Source organism: Anoplopoma fimbria, chromosome 5 (assembly GCF_027596085.1).
Source record: "Anoplopoma fimbria isolate UVic2021 breed Golden Eagle Sablefish chromosome 5, Afim_UVic_2022, whole genome shotgun sequence".
Taxonomy (NCBI): Eukaryota; Metazoa; Chordata; class Actinopteri; order Perciformes; family Anoplopomatidae; genus Anoplopoma; species Anoplopoma fimbria.
In genome coordinates this window covers 18,962,665-18,986,996 of record NC_072453.1, presented here as the reverse complement: position 1 = coordinate 18,986,996, position 24,332 = coordinate 18,962,665, and the positions used below count along the sequence as shown (strand labels likewise).

The 24,332-nt window shown below is 43.6% G+C and overlaps 4 protein-coding genes across 6 annotated transcripts in view; all 4 read left to right on the top strand.

Moving 5' to 3' along the window:
- Positions 1-47: 47 nt before the first annotated feature.
- Positions 48-4,719, top strand: LOC129091281 (microfibril-associated glycoprotein 4-like). Of its 2 annotated transcripts, none has more exons than XM_054598846.1 (7): positions 48-130; positions 532-579; positions 1,165-1,320; positions 1,985-2,023; positions 2,125-2,221; positions 2,772-2,939; positions 4,149-4,719. In XM_054598846.1, the coding sequence occupies exons 2-7, from the start codon at positions 574-576 to the stop codon at positions 4,400-4,402; spliced, it is 720 nt and encodes a 239-aa protein (XP_054454821.1). In that variant the 5' UTR covers positions 48-130; positions 532-573; the 3' UTR covers positions 4,403-4,719. The 2 variants fall into 2 exon arrangements, with proteins under 2 accessions (XP_054454821.1, XP_054454822.1); XM_054598847.1 differs by lacking the exon at positions 48-130 and adding an exon at positions 147-209.
- Positions 4,720-6,755: 2,036 nt separating this feature from the next.
- Positions 6,756-12,319, top strand: si:ch211-207i20.2 (uncharacterized protein LOC568537 homolog). The gene is made up of 7 exons (XM_054599540.1): positions 6,756-6,902; positions 8,116-8,271; positions 8,370-8,426; positions 8,511-8,586; positions 9,824-9,858; positions 9,944-10,040; positions 10,973-12,319. Exons 1-7 carry the CDS (start codon positions 6,756-6,758, stop codon positions 11,989-11,991), a joined length of 1,587 nt encoding a protein of 528 aa, XP_054455515.1. The 3' UTR covers positions 11,992-12,319.
- Positions 12,320-12,563: 244 nt separating this feature from the next.
- LOC129091301 (TBC1 domain family member 12-like) lies at positions 12,564-19,703 on the top strand. Of its 2 annotated transcripts, none has more exons than XM_054598873.1 (15): positions 12,564-12,713; positions 13,367-14,052; positions 14,797-14,899; positions 15,132-15,259; positions 15,355-15,437; positions 16,882-16,999; positions 17,105-17,211; positions 17,308-17,364; positions 17,438-17,514; positions 17,591-17,662; positions 18,010-18,138; positions 18,236-18,345; positions 18,971-19,128; positions 19,228-19,331; positions 19,402-19,703. In XM_054598873.1, exons 2-15 carry the CDS (start codon positions 13,406-13,408, stop codon positions 19,438-19,440), a joined length of 1,932 nt encoding a protein of 643 aa, XP_054454848.1. In that variant the 5' UTR covers positions 12,564-12,713; positions 13,367-13,405; the 3' UTR covers positions 19,441-19,703. The 2 variants fall into 2 exon arrangements, with proteins under 2 accessions (XP_054454848.1, XP_054454847.1); XM_054598872.1 differs by having other exon boundaries at positions 18,950-19,128.
- Positions 19,704-20,662: 959 nt separating this feature from the next.
- The window catches only part of noc3l (NOC3-like DNA replication regulator), a 9,507-nt gene continuing 5,837 nt past the window's right edge, over positions 20,663-24,332 (top strand). Inside the window, exons 1-6 of the mRNA XM_054599171.1 lie at positions 20,663-20,814; positions 21,974-22,178; positions 22,260-22,383; positions 23,289-23,443; positions 23,666-23,740; positions 24,182-24,297. Of these exons, the coding sequence (XP_054455146.1) occupies positions 20,806-20,814; positions 21,974-22,178; positions 22,260-22,383; positions 23,289-23,443; positions 23,666-23,740; positions 24,182-24,297 (684 nt within the window). The 5' untranslated portion in view covers positions 20,663-20,805. The remainder of the gene's footprint in view (positions 20,815-21,973; positions 22,179-22,259; positions 22,384-23,288; positions 23,444-23,665; positions 23,741-24,181; positions 24,298-24,332) is intronic.

Here is a 24,332-nt window from a genome sequence, read left to right as displayed (position 1 = left end):
GAGCGTCTTTCTAAACGCTTCGTCTCCTCTGACACCACAGAGCCTTCTGCAGATAAAAGCAGCGACAGACTGAAGGAGAAGCAGCAGTTTGTTCCTCTGAAGCCACAAAGTCTCTTCACTTTACCTGCAGGTGAGTTCAGACAGGTAAAGAATCCAACCAGGAGACTTTACACACATCTGACAAAGCTATCTGAGATATTGCTTTTTTGGTGATTTTTTCCTTTATTGATATTTTTTGAATTACAACAAGTTGAGCTGACCTTTTTAACATTGCAATAGATTTAAATTATATTTAAAAATTGCATGTTTAATAGTTTTCATGCAAAGATTCTTGGCTCTGAAATGCAGATCCCAATGTTCTGATTGCATGAAAAAATGTTTTGCAAAAGTTAGATTTTAAGAAACAGCAACATATTGAATCATGATATTGCATCACCGATTGACAGCCAGACTGTAAGGTAATATTAGTGCTTGAACATGGTTTCATTTGTATCATTACCATCAGTGGTAATCATCTTATTGTATTTTCAGAGCATCAGACGGGTCCAACATCGTTTCAGCAGAAATCTGACAATGAAGGTAAGGGTAACTGATATTTTACAGAACGTTTGTGATATCAATAGATTAGAAGGTCGCTACAGATGATTACTATCATTTAGCCCCACCTCTCCTTACTCTGAGAGCTGACTTTGTCCACATCACCATGACAACACGTTCTACAAACAAACTCGTCTGATACCGACGCCGCTCAGAGCTTCAACTGTAAACACATCAGAGTCTTCATGAGACTATCAGAGAAACATACGTAGTTTAAAGAGAGACAGTCAAACAAACACAGGACTTTCACAGGAGACCGCTGTTCATGTCCCTTTTAAAACATAGTCAACGTTCACAACTTCCTGACTTTAAAAAGACAGTTATGTAACAAATGTTTTTTTTTTTCTAGACCTAACCAAGTAGTTCTGTTAACCTAAAAAGTAAGCAAAGCTAAAGTTTATTTTGAAAAGATACCATCCATGTAACAAGTAGAAACTTCAGACGCCTCCCTGACTCGTCCCAAACGGACACCAGTTTGAAGCAAACGTCGTATTTGACGAGTTAAGAGGGAGAACATGTCAGAAGCCAAACTGTTAAAACAGAAAGTAAAATCCAAACCTGTTCCAGCTGGGTTCAGTCGTCCTCCTCCTTCTGGCTCCGCTGTCGACCAGCTGCTACGATCTCTTCCAAACGCCGGACTGCAGCGACATCCATCATCAAGACAACAGCCTCCCCAGTGGAGAGTACACCATCTATCCCGCTGGAGAGAGGTCTGCTGTCCAGGTACGCTTCACCTTCACATTTACACCACAAAGTTTTTGCCTTTTGAGATGAGTCAGATTAGATGAACTTCCTGGTGGCTACTTATGGTCCACAGACTGTTTATAAGAAGTGGACGTAGTCATGGGGACGTCATTAATTGGTTTGTGGATGTTTTAAGCCTCGAGTTTGGTAATTAAGCTGTTGCCATGTTGTTCTTTCTGCAACCAGTGAACAGGAAGTGAGCATATTAGGACTGAGGAGGAGTGACGTAGAGACGCCGTATACGTCATACGTAGACCTGTCAATCAGTGTGTAGCCCCGCCCTAAAGCACCCCTGCTTTATGGTCTGTTTGACTCTAAATGGAGCATCATTTACTAAATGAACATCATGCTGTATTGAAGAAGACTTGAAACTAGAGATTGAGACCATAAACTCATGTTTACAATGTTTACTGAGGGAATAAATCAAGAGAGAAGTAGAGTCATTTTCTCATAGACTTCTATACAACCAGAGGAGTCGCCCCCTGGTGGACAGCAGAGAGAATGCATGTTTTAAGCACTTCCTCATTGGTTTCAATGAGCAGAACCGAGGAGGTCTGGTCTGGACCGCGATCAGTTTTAGCTCATGGAAAAGGATTCAAGTTCACATGTAAACAGATTTACTGATGACTGTGTTTGTGTGTAGGCGTACTGTGACATGAAGTCAGAAGGAGGAGGATGGACGGTGAGTATTTACCGGAAGTATGAGCACACTATGAGCACTTCCTTGCTGGACCTACACAATAAATCACATACAACCTTGTTTTTACTGGTATAACCCCCCAGGTAATCCAGAGGAGGATGGACGGCTCGGTGAACTTCTACCGGCCCTGGGATCAATACAAGCTCGGCTTCGGTAGCGCAGTAGGAGAGCACTGGCTCGGTGAGAAATTAAAACAAACTAACAGTCATGACTTCATGCTCAGCCTCAACGGGAAGGTGTAGTCCAGGGTGCTTGAAAAGAAGCTCAGACCGATTGTTGTCTAAAAGGTCCAGCTGAGTTGGTTCAACATCTGATCAGGATCCTCCTGGACGCATCCTTTTAGAGGTTTTCTGGGCACGTCCAACTGGTAAGAGGCCCTGTAGACCCAGAACATGCTGGAGGGTTTATATACCTCGTCTGGTCTATGAACACCTCGGTGTTCCCCAGGAAGAGCAGGAGAACATTGCTGGGGAAAGGTTTGCTAGAATACCTTGATAAGCTGCTGAAGATGATGAATGGATTCATGACTTCTTGAGACTCACTGTTCACAAAGTACAACCATTAAACTCCAGAAATGGGGCAGCGACCAAATGATTTGACTGAAGTTTTTGGATTTTTTTGTTCTTTTCCTGAATTTAAATGTCAGAGTTTTATTGAATAAGTTGGAAAATGTTAAACTGTGGCCAGTGTGTACACATTTATAAATGTGTGTGTATTTGTGTGTGCGCAGGTCTTGACAACATCCACTACCTGACGCACAACAAAAAATATGAGCTGCTGGTCGAGATGGAGGACTTCGATGGGAAAAAAGTGTTTGCTCGCTACTCTCAGTTCTCCGTCGGTGCAGAGTGTGACGGGTTTGTACTGAAAGTATCTGGATTCACCAACGGAGGTGCAGGTGAGTGAAACAAAAATGTTCTTTTGGGGGCATAAAAAATGTTAGTGTTAATCTGAACCCTATGAATTTAAATATTAATAATTCAGAGCGCTAACCGTCATCAACTCTCAATCATAGCAGCTTTGCTTTAGATGAGAGTTTCCAGTGTTGCTCAGCCGGTCATTTCTTCACGGCTCTCCAGCGAGATGATTAGGGCGTAATTTACCAGGTAGAGGCAGACAGAGAGCTGGGGTCCTCGGCTGGTCTCGGGATACCCTCCACATTGGGACTGGCAAAAGTCTTTCAAGCCGAGAGCCTACTGGTGAAAAAGTAGTTTGGGAAAGCTGAATAGTGGTATGCTTAAGTCTTGATCTATGTGTGAACAGTCATCGTTTAAGACACGTCATACAATCTTGACAAAAACAAAATTAAATTTACCAAACTGCGTGCCCGACATATAATCTTGTCTAAAAACAAAACTGATCTGTGGAGAGATCCAGCGGTGCGTGTACAAGTAGTTCTGTTAGCTGTTAGCCAAACACCGTCCAAAACAACACAAGTAAGCAAACTGTTTCCTCCACAAGGTCTCTGGTCTCAGAGCAGCGTCTGGAGGTGATGCACTCAGCTGTGTTTTCACTAGCAGCCGTTAAGAGTAGTGAGCGTGAGAAAGTGTGAGTCAACTCAACCACAAGAGGTCCTTGAGCATGAAGTCCGAACTGGACTCAGAATACCATGTTTGAACCGTCACTCAGTCACAGATGCAGGATTAAAAAGGATAGAAACAAAACAACATTTAAATACAACATTAAAGAATTCCGTTTCAGGACAAGTACATTCAGAGCTCCCATGATCCTTAATCCTGCTCTTAAAATCTTGCATGCTTATAAAATAATCTAGTCTAAGAGGCCTCTTGTAGCTCACACACAGAAGACTTTAAAAGCACTTGCACCTAGAGCCGTCCACGTTGCTAGGGATGTGAACATAATTTGGCTGCATGATCAGGTCAGTAGAGGTCAGTAGAGTTAACAGAGATAAGGAGTCAGTTTGTGTAATATGGACAAAATGTTAAAACATCCAATCCATGAGTCTCTTGGGAAGTTTATTAAAACCTCCAAATCCCAAACACGACTGGTATCATCAGTCCATCGGACAGAAGACTGCAGAAGTTCAGCTTTTATTTAAAGTTAATGCTGATTTACAACACTGTGGTTCTTATATGTGTTTCTGTAGGAGACTCCCTGAGTTATCACAGCGGGCAGAAGTTCACCACCTTCGACAAAGACCAAGACTCGAATGCAGGGAACTGTGCCAAAAGATTCTTGGGGGCATTCTGGTACAATACCTGTCACAGTTCAAACCCCAACGGGGTTTATCGTTGGGGGGCTGATGGCACTGTCCATGCTGTTGGAGTTTCTTGGTACCATTGGAAGGGTCATGACTACTCCCTGAAGGCCATCAGCATGAAGATCCGTCCTGTGCACTAGTTCAGGACCAACGTTCAGCAGAATATCAGATGATCTCCTGTGATTTCTTTCTCTTTCTCTCATTAAACATGTAATCTCACTGTAGGCCTTATGTTCCTGAAACTGATCAACAGCACAAGAAAACCTGCTGATGTTTGAAATGTTTGTTGCCATCTCAAATAGAAAAACATTTATAGAATCACTGCAGTAACTGCTGAAACCATTTTAAAAGAGCAAAACGTGGAGTATAAAGTATAAAACCATGTTTCAGTCTAGGACAGTTGGTTGTTTGGTGGAGGTTTGAAACCCTGATGTGAATCATTATCTAATGTATGACAATAAATGACAACTGAGCAGAGAGCTGATGTGATGTCTTCACTTTGTCTGGATTCTGGACTCACCTGAAATCAGGTAGCTTGTCTAGCATCAGCTGAACAAAAGCAACAGATGGAGCAGAACCAACAGCTACATAAATGAATCGTATTTAATATTCAAGGTTGAAACGTTACATGAAAATAAACAGAAAATAAAACAGGGTTGTTTCCTCAGACTGTATCACCATGTCATTACAGTACATTACATTACATTACAGTCATGTAGCAGACGCTTTTATCCAAAGCGACTTACAGGAAGTGTATTCAACATAGGTATTCAAGAGAACTACTAGTCACCAGAAGTCATCAGTGCATCTCCTTTCTTACACAAGCATCTAAGAGCAGAAACCAGAGCATAAGTACAGTGCAGAGGCAAAATACTAATGTCATGTGCAGATAGAAACAAATATTTTACCGTCAGAAACAGCTTCAATGTGCCATGAGGTGAATTAGCTAACAAGCTAACTAACGGCATTGTCATGGAAACATAGCTGTTGTTAGAGCTATTTGTACTGTTAGCACCGTTAGCTCTGCCAGCGCTGTTGCTCTTGTAAGCATTGTAAGCTGTTATTAGGGCTGTTTGCGCTGTTAGCACTGTTAGCTTTTTCACCACTGTTAGATTTTGTTTGCACTATTAGTAATGTTAGCATCATAAACATATCAAATATATTCCCTCCTGTTTATATATTAGAGAAGTTACCCATCAGAAACCCTATAGAGACTGTGTCTGCCCCACGGCCACTTCTATTATTTAAAGTCAACAGAAGAGGAGTTATACAAAATAACTTAATAAAAGTTAAGGCAACCAACGCAACAGTGCATCAAAACAGGACAGTTAAATGTGGACTCTTAAATATCAGATCTGTCACCTAAGGGTGTACTAGTAAATGATTTAATATCAGATAATCATATTGATTTATTTTGTCTTACTGAAACCTGGCTGTGTCATGAAGAGTACGTTAGCCTTAATGAATCAACTCCTCCAGGTTATATTAATACTCATATTCCTGGAGGCACAGGCCGAGGAGGTGGAGTAGCAGCTATCTTTGACTCAAGCCTATTAATAAACCCTAAACCTAAATTAAATCACAACTCATTTGAAAGCCTTGTTCTTAGTCTTTCAAACCCGACCTGGAAAGCATTACAGTCAGTTCTCTTTGTTATAGTGTACCGTGCACCAGGTGCGTATTCTGAATTCATAACTGAATTATCAGTTTTTATCTAGTTTAGTCCTTAAGACAGATAAAGTTATTATTGTAGGTGATTTTAATATTCATGTGGATGTGCATAATGATAGCCTTAGTACTGCGTTTAGTTCATTATTAGATTCTATTGGCTTCTGTGTACATAAACCCACTCACTGTTTTAACCCTCCACCTTGTTCTGGTTTATGGTGTTAACCGGTGCTATGCGTGGAGGTGAGCCCAACTATATCTAGCTGGTAGCGTTCCACCTCCCGCACCAGCTCCGGTTCCTTCCCCGCCAGAGAGGTGACAGTGACTAATAATGATACTAATAATAGTAATGTGACTAATAATGGAAAAAGGAGAAAAAGAAAAAGAAGAAGAAGAAGAACTGAGAATGAGAGTCACTTCCGGTCGCGTCACGATTCCTGGTTGTCGTCACGTGGTCTGGTTGTCGTCACGTGGTCTGGTTGTCGTCACGTGGTCTGGTTGTCGTCACGTGGTCTGGTCGTCACGTGGTCTGGTTGTCGTCACGTGGTCTGGTTGTCGTCACGTGGTCTGGTTGTCGTCACGTGGTCTGGTCGTCACGTGGTCTGTCTGGTTGTCGTCACGTGGTCTGGTTGTCGTCACGTGGTCTGGTCGTCGTCACGTGGTCTGGTTGTTGTCGGACTCGTTTCTCTGAAGTTTCGCTTTTTTTAATGAAATGTAAAAAACATTTACAACCAAACGGAGCTAAGCTAATGCTGCTAGCCCGTTAGCATTAGCATTAGCATTAGCATGAGCTGCTCCGGGCTCCACACACAGCTGGCCGCCGTCATGGAGGCTCTGGTCCACGCGGCCGTGGCCGAGCTGAAGAAGCTGCTGGAGACTCACCCTGACCCGCTACCGGACACCCTGAGTCCGCTACCGGACACCCTGAGTCCGCTACCGGACACCCTGCGGGCCCACGGCCGGGAAGAGACGGTGAGCAGCGAGGTGTGTGATGAGGGGTCACGTGAGGGTCAAGTTAGGGTCACATGGTGTGTTAGGGTCACATGGTGTGTTAGGGTCACATGTTAGGGTCACATGGTGTGTTAGGGTCACATGGTCTGTTAGGGTCACACGTTAGGGTCACATGGTGTGTGAGGGTCACATGGTGTGTTAGGGTCACATGTTAGGGTCACATGGTGTGTTAGGGTCACATGTTAGGGTCACATGGTGTGTTAGGGTCACATGGTGTGTTAGGGTCACATGTTAGGGTCACATGGTCTGTTAGGGTCACATGGTGTGTTAGGGTCACATGTTAGGGTCACATGGTGTGTTAGGGTCACATGGTCTGTTAGGGTCACATGGTCTGTTAGGGTCACACGTTAGGGTCACATAGGGTGTGTGAGGGTCACATGTTAGGGTCACATGGTGTGTTAGGGTCACATGTTAGGGTCACATGGTGTGTTAGGGTCACATGGTGTGTGAGGGTCACATGTTAGGGTCACATGTTAGGGTCACATGTTAGGGTCACTGTTAGGGTCACATGTTAGGGTCACATGTTAGGGTCACATGTTCTGTTAGGGTCACATGTTAGGGTCACATGTTAGGGTCACATGGTCTGTTAGGGTCACATGTTAGGGTCACATGGTCTGTTAGGGTCACATGTTAGGGTCACATGGTCTGTTAGGGTCACATGTTAGGGTCACATGGTCTGTTAGGGTCACATGGTCTGTTAGGGTCACATGTTAGGGTCACATGGTCTGTGAGGGTCACATGTTAGGGTCACATGGTCTGTGAGGGTCACATGTTAGGGTCACATGGTGTGTTAGGGTGTGAGGGTCACATGTTAGGGTCACATGGTCTGTTAGGGTGTTAGGGTCACATGGTCATGTTAGGGTCACAGGGTCACATGTTAGGGTCACATGGTCTGTGAGGGTCACATGTTAGGGTCACATGGTCTGTGAGGGTCACATGTTAGGGTCACATGGTGTGTGAGGGTCACATGGTCTGTGAGGGTCACATGGTCCGTTAGGGTCACATGGTGTGTTAGGGTCACATGGTCCGTTAGGGTCACAGGTCAGGTTCATCCTCCACAGGTGAACTACACAAACCCAGTAAACAGATGTGTGGATGTTTTTGTCCCCATGAATACGTGTCTGTATGAAGAGCTAACCGGTGTTGGCGTCTGCGTGACCTCTGACCCCGTCAGGTGCGGTTTGCGTCCGTCATGGAGACTCTGGGGAACGAGGCTCTGGGGAAGATCCTGAACGTGGTGGATGAAGCCAAACTGCTGGTGGAGCCGTCGGGGGGAGGGGGAGGAGGCCGCAGACCAGCGTCCTCAACATCCTCAACAGCACACGCGTCGGTACGATCACAGGCCACGCCCCCCACTCAAACACACCAATCAGGAAGCGCACATCATGATGTCATTCTAACCATCGGTGTGATTTGTCCGTCACAGAGGCGGAGCATTCGTACGGAGTCCGACTGGAGAGCGCCGACACTCACAGATCCACTCAGGTAAGACTCACCTGCTGACTCACCTGTTCATCAGTGGTGCGTTCACTGACCTGACTGTGACGTCTGTTCTTTGTGTGACTGCAGACCAAACCAGAGAAAGAGGGACCAGAAAACCTGGTGAACGAACACAGTAACATGGACCAGGGAGCCATCACTGAGAGTGAGTACCTGATCTATATCTCATCAATACCTGATCAATACCTGATCTATACCTGATCTATACCTGATCAATACCTGATCAATACCTGATCTATATCTCATCAATACCTGATCTATATCTGATCAATACCTGATCTATACCTGATCAATACCTGATCTATACCTGATCAATACCTGATCTATATCTGATCAATACCTGATCTATACCTGATCAATACCTGATCTATACCTGATCAATACCTGATCTATACCTGATCTATATCTCATCAATACCTGATCAATACCTGATCAATACCTGATCTAGACCTGATCTATATCTCATCAATACCTGATCAATACCTGATCTATATCTCATCAATACCTGATCTATACCTGATCTATACCTGGTCAATACCTGATCTATATCTCATCAATACCTGATCTATACCTGATCTATACCTGGTCAATACCTGATCTATATCTCATCAATACCTGATCTATACCTGATCAATACCTGATCAATACCTGATCTAGACCTGATCAATACCTCATCAAAACCTGATCTATACCTGATCAATACCTGATCTAGACCTGATCAATACCTCATCTATATCTCATCAATACCTAATCTATACCTGATCAATACCTCACCAATACCTGATCTAGAATGTTCCAGTCTTCTCAGCTTCTCCTTCAACATGAATACAGTCTGAATGTTTCCACAAATAAAACCAGTTTACTTTATTTATGGATTTAGACTGACTTAGACTGGTTTAGACTGATTTAGACTGGACTGGTTTAGACTGACTTAGACTGGTTTAGACTGACTTAGACTGGACTGGTTTAGACTGACTTAGACTGGACTGGTTTAGACTGGACTGGTTTAGACTGACTTAGACTGGTTTAGACTGGCTTTTTATTGATGAAGACTAGTCGTTAACGGTCCGTTAGCCTGTGAATGGCTAATGCTAATCGCTGAAATTAACAGCTGTTTAAAAGTCCAAACTTTATTTTGTTGCAATAACAGAGCAACATGCTAGTGATTAACATTATTGATTAGCATTAGCATTAGTGATTAGCATTAGTGATTAGCATTAGTGACGTAGACCAGGTCCAGCAGTTCATCTGAGCCTTTTGTGTTCTGTAACTGCAGCATGAAATCATGGTGGAATTAGCTAGCAAGCTAACTAGCAAAAATAATCAATAAATAACAGGATGTTTCTGGATCTCTGTTCTAACGTCTGATTTGTCCGTCGCAGAGGTTCAACACCCAAACACTCACAGATCCACTCAGGTAAGACTCACCTGCTGACTCGCCTGTTCATCAGTGGTGCGTTCACTGACCTGACTGTGACGTCTGTTTGTTCGTGTGACTGCAGACCAAACAAGAGAACGAGGAACCCGAGAACCCGTTTGTCCCAGCGGTGACGGTCAAAGACGAACACGGCAACATCGACCTGGGAGCCATCGCTGAGAGTGAGTCCCTGATCAATACCCGATCTATACCCGATCAATACCCGATCAATACCCGATCAATACCCGATCTATACCCGATCTATACCAGATCTATACCCGATCTATACCAGATCTATACCAGATCTATACCCGATCAATACCCGATCTATACCCGATCAATACCAGATCTATACCCGATCAATACCCGATCTATACCAGATCTATACCAGATCTATACCAGATCTATACCCGATCTATACCCGATCAATACCCGATCTATACCAGATCTATACCAGATCTATACCAGATCTATACCAGATCTATACCCGATCAATACCAGATCTATACCCGATCTATACCCGATCAATACCAGATCAATACCCGATCTATACCCGATCAATACCCGATCAATACCGATCTATACCCGATCAATACCAGATCAATACCAGATCTATACCCGATCTATACCCGATCAATACCCGATCTATACCAGATCTATACCCGATCAATACCCGATCAATACCCGATCTATACCCGATCAATACCCGATCAATACCCGATCTATACCCGATCTATACCCGATCAATACCGATCAATACCCGATCAATACCCGATCTACCCGATCCCGATCAATACCAGATCTATACCCGATCAATACACGATCAATACACGATCAATACCAGATCTATACCAGATCTATACCAGATCTATACCCGATCAATACCCGATCAATACCAGATCTATACCAGATCAATACCAGATCTATACCCGATCTATACCCGATCTATACCCGATCTATACCAATACCCGATCAATACCAGATATACCCGATCAATACCAGATCAATACCCGATCTATACCCGATCTATACCCGATCAATAGACGCTGCTTTAATAGTTAAAACAGGAAATCAATCATCTCTGTGATTAACGTCGTCTGTGTTTTCCTTCCAGGAGCTCGAGTTGAAGCCGCCCAGCCGGTGACCTCTGACCTCCAACAGCAGAGAGTCTCCAGCACGCCGGAGTTCATGGTGCAGAGCGTCACGTGGAAATACTTCACGTGCACGGCGTGCGGTAAATCCTTCTCGTCTCAGAGCAACCTGAAGTCTCACCACCGCGTCCACACCGGCGAGAAGCCGTTCTCCTGCGGCGTGTGCGGCCGAGCGTTCTGCCAGCGGCAGAGCCTGCAGAGCCACGCCCGGACGCACTCCGGCGAGCGGCCGTACGCCTGTCAGCAGTGCGGCAAGAGCTTCTCCAAGCAGACGCAGCTGAAGACGCACGGCATCATCCACACGGGGGAGAAACCGCACGGCTGCCAGGTCTGCGGCCGCCGCTTCAACCTGCTGCAGAACCTGCAGCGCCACGCGCACACGCACACCGGCAACAAGATCTACGTGTGCACCGCCTGCGGTAAAGGCTTCACCCGCGCCGTCACGCTCAAAACTCACCAGCTCATCCACAGCGGGCAGAAACCCTTCGAGTGCGAGCAGTGCCACAAAACCTTCCGCCACGCCGTCAACCTCAAGAACCACCAGCGGATCCACAGCGGCGTGCGGCCGTACGGCTGCGACCTCTGCGGGAAAACCTTCCGCCAGTCGGTGAACCTGAAGATCCACCGGAGGATCCACACCGGCGAGCGCCCGTTCGCCTGCCAGGAGTGCGGCAAGACGTTCAGCCAGCAGAGCAGCCTGATCTCTCACGGACGGACGCACTCCTCGGAGCGGCCGTTCGCCTGCAGCTTCTGCGACAAGAAGTTCAACAACGCCAACAGCCTGAAGCTGCACCTGCGCATCCACACGGGGGAGAAGCCGTACGGCTGCGACGTCTGCGGCAAAACCTTCAGCCAGGGCAGCCACCTGAGGACGCACAAGAGACACGTGCACGCCGGCGGCAAGCAGTTCATCTGTGACAAGTGTGGCAAGAGGTACTCGGACCAGCGCAACCTGAAGCTGCACAAGTGCGGCTACGCATGACGGGGAGGTGAACCGGGGGGGGCAGGAAGTGGACCTGCTCAACCAATCGGAGCTCACACATGTTGTTCCTCTGAACACTGACCTGAGTCAGTCAGTTTAAATACTACACTACCCATGAGCCTCTAGGTGCTGACGTTTCAACCACTAAAATGGAACCAATGATGTCACCTGATACAAGTCCCGCCCACTGAAACACTGCTCTCTGATTGGTTGAAACCATGACTTCGTTCTGCTGATTATGTTGTCTGTAAATGTGTAAATATGCACATTTTTATAATTTATAGATTATATTTTTCATTTGTTTGGAAAATAAATGAATTCAATCTACAAACCAGTTTGTGTGTTAATGAGCCTTTAATGTGGTCACATGACAACAAAAACAATATATAAAAGAATTTTAATTACAGAAATCAAAATGTTGAATTCAGTCTTATTTTTTTAAACATTCATGTATAAAAACATTGCAGGCAGAATAATACAATGAAATTAAATAAATGATTAACGTATATCAATAAGAACCTGGAGCCTCATCCGTCGGATGACGTCAGACGGACGTCATCCTGACGTCAGGCTACGTCACTACGTCACCGGACAACATGGCGCCTCTCCGCTCTCAGCGCACCTGTCGCCGGTGATGAGACCGTCCTCTGCCGGCCTCAGGGCTCTGTGTCCGGGAACGAAGCTCCGGAGGAGCCGCTGCGTCTGCACCGAGCAGGAGAGAGGTGAGTTACCACAATAAGAGCATAAGAACGACCCTCCAGAATAAAGGCTGATAGAACCTCCAGAACGACCCTTCAGAATAAAAGCTGATAGAACCTCCAGAACGACCCTCCAGAATAAAGGCTAATAAAACCTGACCCTCCAAAATAAACCTCCAGAATAAAACCTAATAAGAGCTGCCCCTCCAAAATAAACCTCCAGAATAAAACCTGACCCTCCAAAATAAAAAATAAAACCTCCAAAATAAAGAATAAAACCTGACCCTCCAAAATAAACCTCCAGAATAAAACCTAATAAAACCTGACCCTCCAAAATAAACCTCCAGAATAAAACCTAATAAGAGCTGACCCTCCAAAATAAACCTCCAGAATAAAACGTAATAATAACACAAAAACAACGGGCTGACCTTCAAAATAAAACGTAATTTAACAAGACCGAAACCAGCGGGGTTATATCACCTGAACGACAAGTTAATAACAAAACATGTAAACTCCTGAAACATTAAATGGACTTGCATTTTAATAGCTCCTTTTTAGTCTTCCAGTGCTTTCCTTTCAAAATAAAATATCAGCTGAGCTCCGCTAATTCGAAAATTATTTAAATTTAAAATGTCAAGACAAAAACATTTGTTTCTGAAATGCTTTTTTCTTCACAGACAGGAGGTGTTTGCTGCTCCTGTGGCTGTTTGAGAGAGATGGAAAGAAACGATGAGGCGTCCTCTTCATCAGACGACCTTCATCATCGTCATGGCTGCTGTAGCTCCTCCTCCTCTGCTGATGTTGTGACGTCACAGTGTGCGGATCTCTCCACCTGTACGCTCTGCTCCGCGTCAGATCACGGCCCAACGCGACCAATCAGATGCTGCTGTGACGGTCAGGGGGCGGGGCTTAGTCTGAGAGATGACGTCACCCAAACTGACAGGATAAGTCAAAATGTGGAAGTGAAGTGTTCGTCATCGAGCTCAAACGGGCTGGTGTCCTGCGCAGAGGGGTCAAAGGTCAACCCCTGTGGGGGCGGGGCTTCTGACCTCCACCTGGACGAGTCCACCTGCTCTGCACCGCCATCGGAGGCCTCTCAGGATATTGACCCTGTGACCCCCCCCTCTGACTCTGACTCACAGGAGGGGGATGTGACCTCTGACCTCCAGGAGGTCAGCTCTGATGATGACGCCTTCACCACCGAGCCGCCACCGGGCGAGCTGAGCCTCCGCGCTCCTCGCTACAGGAACACGTTTGAGTGCGGCCGCAGGCAGAGCGCTCCGGGTCAGCTGGTTCAGGACCACGGAGGGTCCGAGTCTGAGCTTCAGTCCAGGAGGCCGGTCATCGCCGAGTACTTCAGCAGGTAAATCAAGAGGGAGATCAATACCAGATCAATACCTGATCAGTACCAGATCAATACCTGATCAATACCAGATCAGTACCAGATCAGTACTAGATCAATACCAGATCAATACCTGATCAGTACTAGATCAATACCTGATCAGTACCAGATCAATACCTGATCAATACCTGATCAATACCTGATCAGTACTAGATCAATACCTGATCAGTACCAGATCAATACCTGATCAGTACCAGATCAAGTACAGATCTGATCAGTACCAGATCAATACCTGATCAATACCTGATCAGTACCAGATCAATACCTGATCAGTACCAGATCAATACCTGATCAGTACCAGATCAATACCTGATCAGTACCAGATCAATACCTGATCAGATCAATACCTGATCAATACCAGATCAATACCTGATCAATACCTGATCAGTACCAGATCAATACCTGATCAGTACCAGATCAATACCTGATCAGTACCAGATCAATACCTGATCAGTACCTGATCAGTACCTGATCAGTACCAGAGCTCTGTATTATGAAGCGCGTTCAACACATCTTTCTGTGACCTGTTGACCACGTTGTTGTTGTTTTTGGTGTCTTTGTGTGTGTGTGTGTGTTTGTGTGTGTGTGTGTGTGTGTGTGTGTGTGTGTGTGTGTGTGTGTGTGTGTGTGTGTGTGTGTGTGTGTGTGTGTGTGTGTGTGTGTGTGTGTGTGTGTGTGTATGTGTGTGTGTGTGTGTGTGTGCAGCAGGAAGCAGCAGTCCGTCACTCAAAGTGTTCCTGGTTGGAAGCTGTTTGGTAAAGTTCCTCCTAAACTGAGTCCCTCCAAACAGGCTCGGATCATCCAACAGGTACGACTGATTTCAAAATAAGAGTTTATTTAAGAAGCACCTGTAGCAGGTAGATCAGACGTATTTTCAAAATAAAAGACAAAACCTAGACAAGAGGAAAAACACTCTTGTTGTTTATGGTGTTTACAGTGTTAAAACAGAGATGACACTTGCAGCCGTTGCCATGGTTACCGGTGTGCCTTTCCCTCTTGTTGTCATGGTAACTGAGGCGTGTCCTGTGATGTCGTTGCAGGAGTTCGAGGCGCGGCAGGTCGCAGCCCGCTGCTCTCCTACCCATCATGCCGCGGGGCAGCAGAGCAGGAAAAAGGTGGAGTTTGAGCCGCTGTCCACCACAGCGCTGATCCTGGAGGACCGGCCGCCGTACGACTACTTCCTGACTCTGCACATGTCTGATGATCACTTCCTGTCTGTCCGCTGGCGGCCATTTTGTGTCCTGACAGTGTGTCTGTGTGCAGGAACCTTCCAGCCAAGTCGGCAGAGGAGACGCAGAGACACAGACAGCAGTACGAGCTGATGGTGGCGGGAGCCAAGAGGAGAGGTGGGTTTGGTTTAACCCGCAGCGCCTCCCACAAGGGTGGAGCTTAGCTTTGTTTCCTGTTTGTCTCCTCTTTGTTTCCTGTTTGTCTCCTCTTTGTTTCCTGTTTGTCTCCTCTTTGTTTCCTGTTTGTCTCCTCTTTGTTTCCTGTTTGTTTCCTGTTTGTTTCCTCTTTGTTTCCTGTTTGTTTCCTGTTTGTTTCCTGTTTGTTTTCTGTTTGTCTCCCGTTTGTTTCCTGTTTGTTTCCTCTTTGTTTCCTGTTTGTTTCCTCTTTGTTTCCTGTTTGTTTCCTGTTTGTTTCCTCTTTGTTTCCCGTTTGTTTCCCGTTTGTTTCCCGTTTGTCTCCTGTTTGTTTCCTGTTTGTTTCCTGTTTGTCTCTTCTTTGTTTCCTGTTTGTTTCCTGTTTGTCTCTTCTTTGTTTCCTGTTTGTTTCCTGTTTGTCTCCTGTTTGTTTCCTCTTTGTTTCCCGTTTGTTTCCCGTTTGTCTCTTCTTTGTTTCCCGTTTGTTTCCCGTTTGTTTCCTGTTTGTCTCCTGTTTGTTTCTTTGTTTCCTGTTTGTTTCCTGTTTGTCTCCTCTTTGTTTCCTGTTTGTTTCCTGTTTGTCTCCTCTTTGTTTCCTGTTTGTTTGTTTGTTTGTCTCCTCTTTGTTTGTTTGTTTGTTTCCTGTTTGTCTCCTCTTTGTTTTGTTTCCTGTTTGTTTCCTCTTTGTTTCCTGTTTGTTTCCCGTTTGTTTCCTGTTTGTTTCCTGTTTGTTTTGTTTTTTCTGTCTGTTTGTCTCCCGTTTGTTTCCTGTTTGTTTCCTGTTTGTTTGTTTCCTGTTTGTTTCCTGTTTGTTTCCTTTGTTTGTTTCTGTTTGTGTTTGTTCTCCTGTTTGTTTCCGTTTGTTTCCTGTTTGTTTCCTGTTTGTTTCCCTTTGTTTGTTTCCTGTTTGTCTCTTCTTTGTTTCCCGTTTGTTTCCTGTTTGTTTCCTGTTTGTTTCCTGTTTGTTTCCTCTTTGTTTCCTGTTTGTTTCCTGTTTGTTTCCTGTTTGTTTCCTGTTTGTTTCCTGTTTGTTTCCTGTTTGTTTCCTGTTTGTCTCTGTTTGTTTCCTGTTTGTCTCTTCTTTGTTTCCTGTTTGTCTCCTCTTTGTTTCCTGTTTGTTTCCTGTTTGTCTCCTCTTTGTTTCCTGTTTGTTTCCTGTTTGTCTCCTCTTTGTTTCCTGTTTGTTTCCTGTTTGTCTCCTGTTTGTTTCCTCTTTGTTTCCCGTTTGTTTTGTTTCTCCGTTTGTCTCGTTTGTTTCTTTGTTTCCGTTTGTCTCTTCTTTGTTTCCCGTTTGTTTCCCGTTTGTTTCCTGTTTGTCTCCTCTTTGTTTCCTGTTTGTTTCCTGTTTGTCTCCTCTTTGTTTCCTGTTTGTCTCCTGTTTGTTTCCTCTTTGTTTCCTCTTTGTTTCCTCTTTGTCTCCCGTCAGAGCTGAAGGAGGCTCAGAGGAGGCAGCAGCAGATAGAGGAGAGGTTCAGACAGGAGGAGGTGATCTCCAACACCTCGCTGATCTGGAACCAGCACATCCTGCCACACTGGGACGCCATGTAGGTGTTGATGTCAGAGTATCTGTGATGATGTCAGAGTGTCTGTGATGATGTCAGAGTATCTGTGATGATGTCAGAGTGTCTGTGATGATGTCATCGTGTCAGGAGGTCTAGTCGTCGGGCTCGGGACATGTGGTGGGGAGGTTTACCTCCCAGCGTCAGAGGTCGAGTCTGGAGCCTCGCTGTCGGCAACGAGCTCAACATCACTACAGGTACAAACAACATGGAGGACATTTCATCCTCTCTGCTCCTCTTCCTCCTAACCTTCCTCCTCCTCTTTCTCCTAACCTTCTCCTCCTCTTCCTCAGAGCTGTATGAGATCTTCTTGTCCAGAGCGAAGGAGAAGAGGAGGAACCTCACTGACGGTAGATAAACCTTTTCATAAAACTCTTAAAGTGACAGATCTTCTGAGACTCACCTGGAGGTGTTTACCTGCAGACGGGGCGTCGTCCAGTCTGGAGCTCATCTCCCGGGACGTTTCCATGACGCTGCCGTCGCTCTGCGTCTTCAACGAGGTTTGACTGATCAATACTCACCTGGTGACCTACAGGCTGAAGAGACAGGAAGTGATTTCAGACTTTTATTTTGTAGGGCGGCCCTTACCACGACCTGCTGCAAAGCATTCTGGGAGCTTACACCTGTTACAGACCTGATGTGGGATATGTGAGTCACACACACACACACACACACACACACACACACACACACACACACACACACACACACACACACACACACACACCTGGGACTAGACTTGTACTTGTCTTTTAGGACTAGAAACATGAACTTGAAAGAAACGGTAGAATTGGTCTCTTAGATGACTTGGACTTGTCCCTAAAGACTTTCAACATGAGGTCCATGATCTTAGTCTGTCTTTTTATTTTAAAGACTTTTAGAGGTCCATGTATTTAGTCAGCCCTCCTCTAGGGGACGGGCTGATGCAGCAGAGTCCTGAACACTCCTACGTGTCTCTGCGTGTCTCTGCGTGTCTCTACGTGTCTCTGGTCCAGGTGCAGGGTATGTCATCCATGGCGGCCATGTTGATCCTAAACATGGACGAGGTTCAGGTCTTCATCAGCTTCTCCAACCTGATCAACAGACCCTGTCAGCTGGCCTTTTACAGAGTCGACCACCAGCTGGTACGCAAACACGTTTGTCTCTCTGTTCTTACTAAACCACAACTATTACCCTGACCTGGACCTGGACCTGAACTATCAAACTAAATCCCCCCCCTAGATGCTCAGGTATTTCGGGGCCTTCCAGGTGTTCTTCCAGGAGACTCTCCCCCGTCTCTTCCTTCACTTCCGGTCTTCAGGTGTGACCCCTGACCTCTACCTCATGGACTGGTGAGTCAGGCCTCGGGTGGATTCCTCTTCCAACGTTGGCCCAACAGAGTTCAGGCAAACTTCTAGCGTTTCTAGTCTCACAACATCTGTGCCGAGCTCTTTCTTTGAGAACCGTCTGTATGCAGACGACACGCTGATTTACTGTCAGAGATCTCTGATCTGATTCTAGAGCTGAGTTCACATCAAACACAATGCAAATTATTGACATCCTGACAATGTTGAATCAGAAATGTAGGATAAACATTTAGTACCTGTTTGTGTTCGACCAGATCTCTACGATACCTCATACTACTACACAGACCGGACCAAACTATGTGTATAAATACATGAGTTTAAACCATATGGTAGAAAATAACTATGCTGCTGTATTTATGTCTATATGACGTTATGTTGAGTGTTGATGGAGCAGCTACAATGTTAGCTTAGCATAGCACCGACCGATCCAAACTCCATTCAGAAAACAAGCATTTTAAAAGTTGTTTGTTTCAAAACATAAATTCAGACTTTTTACAAATCTGCATCATTATCTAGTTATTTCAGCATCTTTTTAATCTGTTTATTTCTATTAAAGTACAGTAAAATAGTTTATTTTGGGTTCATACAGCTGTGATAACCCCCCCTCCAGGATCCTGTCCCTCTACATGAAGCCCCTCCCTCTGGACGTGGCCTGCAGAGTTTGGGATGTGTTCTTTCGGGACGGGGAGGAGTTCCTGTTCAGGACGGCTCTGGGGATCCTGAAGCTCCACCAGGACGTCCTGCTGCACATGGACCTCGTCAGCATCGGTGAGTCATCACCTCACCTGAGCCTCTCAGGTCAGGAAACACATGGAAACATGAATCTTTAAAAGGAGTCCTTGACCTGAACCCGTCCTCCTCCTCCAGCTCAGTTCCTGTCCCGCCTCCCCAATGAGGAGCTGCTCTCTGATAGGCTGTTCTCCTGCATCTCGGCCACGCTCATGCTGAGCGGGAACAGGAAGTGGACTCAGGTGAGTCAGCTGACGGGAATAAATGTTAATAATATAATAAATTAAAACGTCTTTTGTTTTTCTGTCTCAGGTTTTGTCGTCCTTCGGTGACTCAGAGACGAGCAGCTGATCTGATCTACCGACACTTTTTATGTGTTTTATTGTTATTTATTTATTTTATTTCTCGTTATTTGTTTCTGTAATAAAACATTTAAAGGTGAAATGATGCTCTGGAGTACGGAGGACTGAAGCTGCCTTTATGAGAAATAAAGAAATGAAGAACTAAAAGCCTCAATCATGAATACATGTACAGCTTGATTTCAAAATAATTAAAGTGTTTATGGACTGTTATTTGGTGTTAAGCCCTCTCATTTATATACATAACATTTAATTAAAAACAGAAATAAATGATAGGGACATTTTTAATGTATGAATGTAAACAAATACATTTGGAATTAAATATGAAAATAGATTCATACAAAAAAGTAAATAAATAAATACATTTTCTTATAATAAATATTTATTATTTTTCAAATTAGCCTGCACATTAGTTTCTGACTTAAATATTTATTTAGTTATTTATTAATGTATTATATCGGCAGCTTTAGGCCTCCAAAGCCAAACATGAACACAAAAAAAAAAAATATGAATAAAAATATATTTAAAAATAATGTAAATGTTCTTTTTAAATGAAAAACCTGGTTCTGTGGTTTTTATTAAAGTGTTTATTCAATCAGTTGTTTCATTTCTGTTTATTCTACAGGTTTAAACTGTATCATCATATTATCATTATATCATGAACGAGAAAGTAACGGATGTTTATCAGTTCTTAAGAACTTCTGTCTCTATAATGTCATATATGATGTCATATATAATGTCATATGATGAAGACCAGACTGTCTACATGTTTCATTATATTATATTTATTATAATATAATATAATATATATTATATTTATTATGATATATATTATAATATATAATATAATATATATTATATATATTATATATATTATATTTATTATAATATATATTATATATAATATATATATATAATAATATATATTATATATATATATATTATATATATATATATTATATTTATTATAATATATTATATATTATTATAATATATATATTATATTATAATATATATTATATTTATTATAATATATATTATATTTATTATAATATACATTATATTTATTATAATATATATTATATATAATATACATTATATATAATATAATATACATAATATTTATTATAACATACATTATATTTATTATATTATTATTATATTGCTGACGTTATGGTTGTAATGATGAATTAATCTGTGTGGTGCAGTCTGCCCTCCGGCCGCTGGGGGCGCTGTCACGTGTCTGCTCGACTGCTTCCGGGTTGTCGGTCTGAACCCGGAACTTCCGGTCAGCACGCGTGTGGAAACAAACTGTAGCTCCTCCAAAACACCGACACGCGCAGCAGATACCACCGCCATGGGTCCGGTAAGAGAACCATGGAGAACATGGAGAACCATAGAGAACCATAGAGAACATGGAGAACCATGATGATCTGTAGAGAACCATGGAGAACCATAGAGAACATGGAGAACCATGAATCTGTAGAGAACCATGGAGAACCATAGAGAACCATGGAGAACCATGATGATCTGTAGAGAACCATGGAGAACCATAGAGAACATGGAGAACCATGATGATCTGTAGAGAACATGGAGAACCATGATGATCTGTAGAGAACACATGATGATCTGTAGAGAACACATGATGATCTGTAGAGAACCATGATGATCTGTAGAGAACATATGATGATCTGTAGAGAACACATGATGATCTGTAGAGAACATATGATGATCTGTAGAGAACATATGATGATCTGTAGAGAACACATGATGATCTGTAGAGAACATATGATGATCTGTAGAGAACACATGATGATCTGTAGAGAACACATGATGATCTGTAGAGAACATATGATGATCTGTAGAGAACATATGATGATCTGTAGAGAACACATGATGATCTGTAGAGAACATATGATGATCTGTAGAGAACACATGATGATCTGTAGAGAACACATGATGATCTGTAGAGAACATATGATGATCTGTAGAGAACCATGATGATCTGTAGAGAACATGATGATAGAGATCATGATGATAGAGAACACATGATGATCAGAACATATGATGATCTGTAGAGAACACATGATGATCTGTAGAGAACCGTGATGTCACTTCACTGTAAAATGGTTTAATTTGGACATTTTAAAGACATTTAGTGTATACATATATATATGTATATATATATATATATATATATATATATATATATATATATATATATATATATATATATATATATATATATGTATACATATATATATATATATATATCTGTATATATATATATATATATATATATATATATATATATATGTATATATATATATATATATATATATATGTATATATATATATATATATATATATATATATATGAAATATATAATGTTTTCTGATCTCATCCATAAAGTGCAGAAGTATGAAACACAACGTTTAAGCACCGAGTGGTTCAAAGACGATCAGATGAACCTTCTTCACAGAAACACTTAAAAATAAAGAGACAACTTTAACCCCCCCCACAGCCTCGTTCTAAGAAGCGTCGTCCGACGTTCCGCCGTCTGCTGAAGACGAGCGGCGTGAAGCTGGAGAACAAGTTGAAGAACCGTCAGAATAAGCAGCAGAACGTCGCCAAGAAGCAACGGAAGGAGCAGAAGAAGCTGCGTCAGGCGGTGAAGGACGCCGTCATCAGGACGCCCCGCCCACTGGAGACGTACAGGAAGAGACCCGGTGAGGGGGCGTGTAGAATGGGGTGTTTTCCCAGAATGCATTGCTCTGAACCTGTTCTCACCTGATCAATGTGTCCTACAGAGGAAGAGGAGGATGAGGAGTTTCTGGAGAGTCTGCCGACCGACATGATGGAGGAAGACGACGTAGCGGCGATGACCGCCATGGCCCGCCAGGCCTCCTTCGTCACCAGAGACCTGTCGTCATGGTAACGCAAACGCTTTGCTGGTTGTCTGTTAGAAACACCTTTGATAGGTGTGGAAAACGAACGCACACAGGGACATAACATGTAGAAAACAAACGCACACAGGGACATAACATGTAGAAAACAAACGCACACAGGGACATAACATGTAGAAAACAAACGCACACAGGGACACAGACGTGTAGAAAACAAACGCACACAGGGACACAGACCTGTAGAAAACAAACGCACACAGGGACATAACATGTAGAAAACAAACGCACACAGGGACACAACATGTAGAAAACAAACGCACACAGGGACATAACATGTAGAAAACAAACGCACACAGGGACATAACATGTAGAAAACAAACGCACACAGGGACATAACATGTAGAAAACAAACACACACAGGGACATAACATGTAGAAAACAAACGCACACAGGGACACAGACCTGTAGAAAACAAACGCACACAGGGACACAGACAACATGTAGAAAACAAACGACACACAGGGACATAACATGTAGAAAACAAACGCACACAGGGACACAACATGTAGACACAGGGATGTAGAAAACAAACGCACACAGGGACATAACATGTAGAAAACAAACGCACACAGGGACATAACATGTAGAAAACAAACGCACACAGGGACACAGACGTGTAGAAAACAAACGCACACAGGGACACAACATGTAGAAAACAAAGCACACAGGGTAACATGTAGAAAACAAACGCACACAGGGACACAGACGTGTAGAAAACAAACGCACACAGGGACACAGACCTGTAGAAAACAAACGCACACAGGGACACAGACGTGTAGAAAACAAACGCACACAGGGACACAGATTAAAGACGATGCATGTAAAGGATGTCAGTGACTGAGGTGTGCTTGTTTCGGCGGCGGGGCGTCCCAGCGGGCCGGTGCACAGTGGGAAGAAGAGGAGCTCGGAGGTGATGCGGGGCTACGAGAAGGTTCCCAGGAAGCTGAGGAGGACGGAGGAGAAGGAGGTGATCCACCTGCTGCCAATCAAAGACCGGAGAGGAGTCGTCCCTCAGAGCTTCGAGAGAGGTACCGCCCCTTTATCGATCACCTATCGATGACCTATCGATGACCTATCGATGACCTATCGATGACCTATCGATCACCTATCGATCACCTATTGATCACCTATCGATGACCTATGACCTATCGATGATCACCTATCGATCACCTATCGATGACCTATTGTTTAATGTTGTGCAACATATTAGTTATACAAGTCATTCATAAGATCAATGTGTTTGTTTGAAGTCATCAAAAAGCAGGAGGAGGAGGAGGAGGAAGAGGAGGAGGAGGCGGCTGCTGACGAGGCGGAGTTTGAAGACGGTATGAATGACCTTTGACCCTGAAGCCTAGCTCACTGTTACCCAGTTAATAACACGAGAAGCTTTTCTATATTTAATATGAAGTCATTACCAGAAACCTGTGTTAGAAAACAAACCGAAATAAATATTCATATTAACTGGACATAAATAACAATGATTTACTATTTTTATTGAGGACCTGAATGCCACTCAGAGTGCTTCACATCTGATATATAGAGCTCATAGCAACTGTAGTAGTACAACTAGTTACTAGTAGTAACTAGTTGTACTACTAATAGTAACTGTAGTATTAATGATAATAATAATGATAATAATGATGATGATCATAATAATAATAATGATAATTGTTATAATAGTGATAATAATAATCAGTGATGTCTTGAGGACCGCCCATGTGGTCTCTGGTGGTCTTAGAGGGTCTCATGGTGAACCTCCTCCTCAGAGCCGGAGACCCTGACGGCGGAGCAGAGAGAAGAGCTCAGAGTTCAAAAGGTCAACGAGAGGAAGCTGAACATCGCCCGTCTGGGATCAGCCGTGGTGTCGGACCCGTACAGTAATGTGAGTGTGTGTGTGTTAACGTGTGTGTGTGTGTT

What these genes read in the sequence shown, in the direction of transcription:
- LOC129091281 (XM_054598846.1), top strand. An exon ending in AGTAGGAGAGCACTGGCTCG is followed by an intron (nt 2,222 to 2,771) that starts GTGAGAAATTAA and finishes GTGTGTGCGCAG; the next exon opens with GTCTTGACAACATCCACTAC. An exon ending in ATTCACCAACGGAGGTGCAG is followed by an intron (nt 2,940 to 4,148) that starts GTGAGTGAAACA and finishes GTGTTTCTGTAG; the next exon opens with GAGACTCCCTGAGTTATCAC.
- si:ch211-207i20.2 (XM_054599540.1), top strand. Translation starts at nt 6,756, where the DNA reads ATGGAGGCTCTGGTCCACGCGGCCGTGGCCGAGCTGAAGAAGCTGCTG. An exon ending in CCCACGGCCGGGAAGAGACG is followed by an intron (nt 6,903 to 8,115) that starts GTGAGCAGCGAG and finishes TGACCCCGTCAG; the next exon opens with GTGCGGTTTGCGTCCGTCAT. An exon ending in ACACTCACAGATCCACTCAG is followed by an intron (nt 9,859 to 9,943) that starts GTAAGACTCACC and finishes GTGTGACTGCAG; the next exon opens with ACCAAACAAGAGAACGAGGA.
- LOC129091301 (XM_054598872.1), top strand. Translation starts at nt 13,406, where the DNA reads ATGGAAAGAAACGATGAGGCGTCCTCTTCATCAGACGACCTTCATCAT. An exon ending in ATCCTGGAGGACCGGCCGCC is followed by an intron (nt 15,260 to 15,354) that starts GTACGACTACTT and finishes GTCTGTGTGCAG; the next exon opens with GAACCTTCCAGCCAAGTCGG. An exon ending in ACAGAGTCGACCACCAGCTG is followed by an intron (nt 18,139 to 18,235) that starts GTACGCAAACAC and finishes TCCCCCCCCTAG; the next exon opens with ATGCTCAGGTATTTCGGGGC.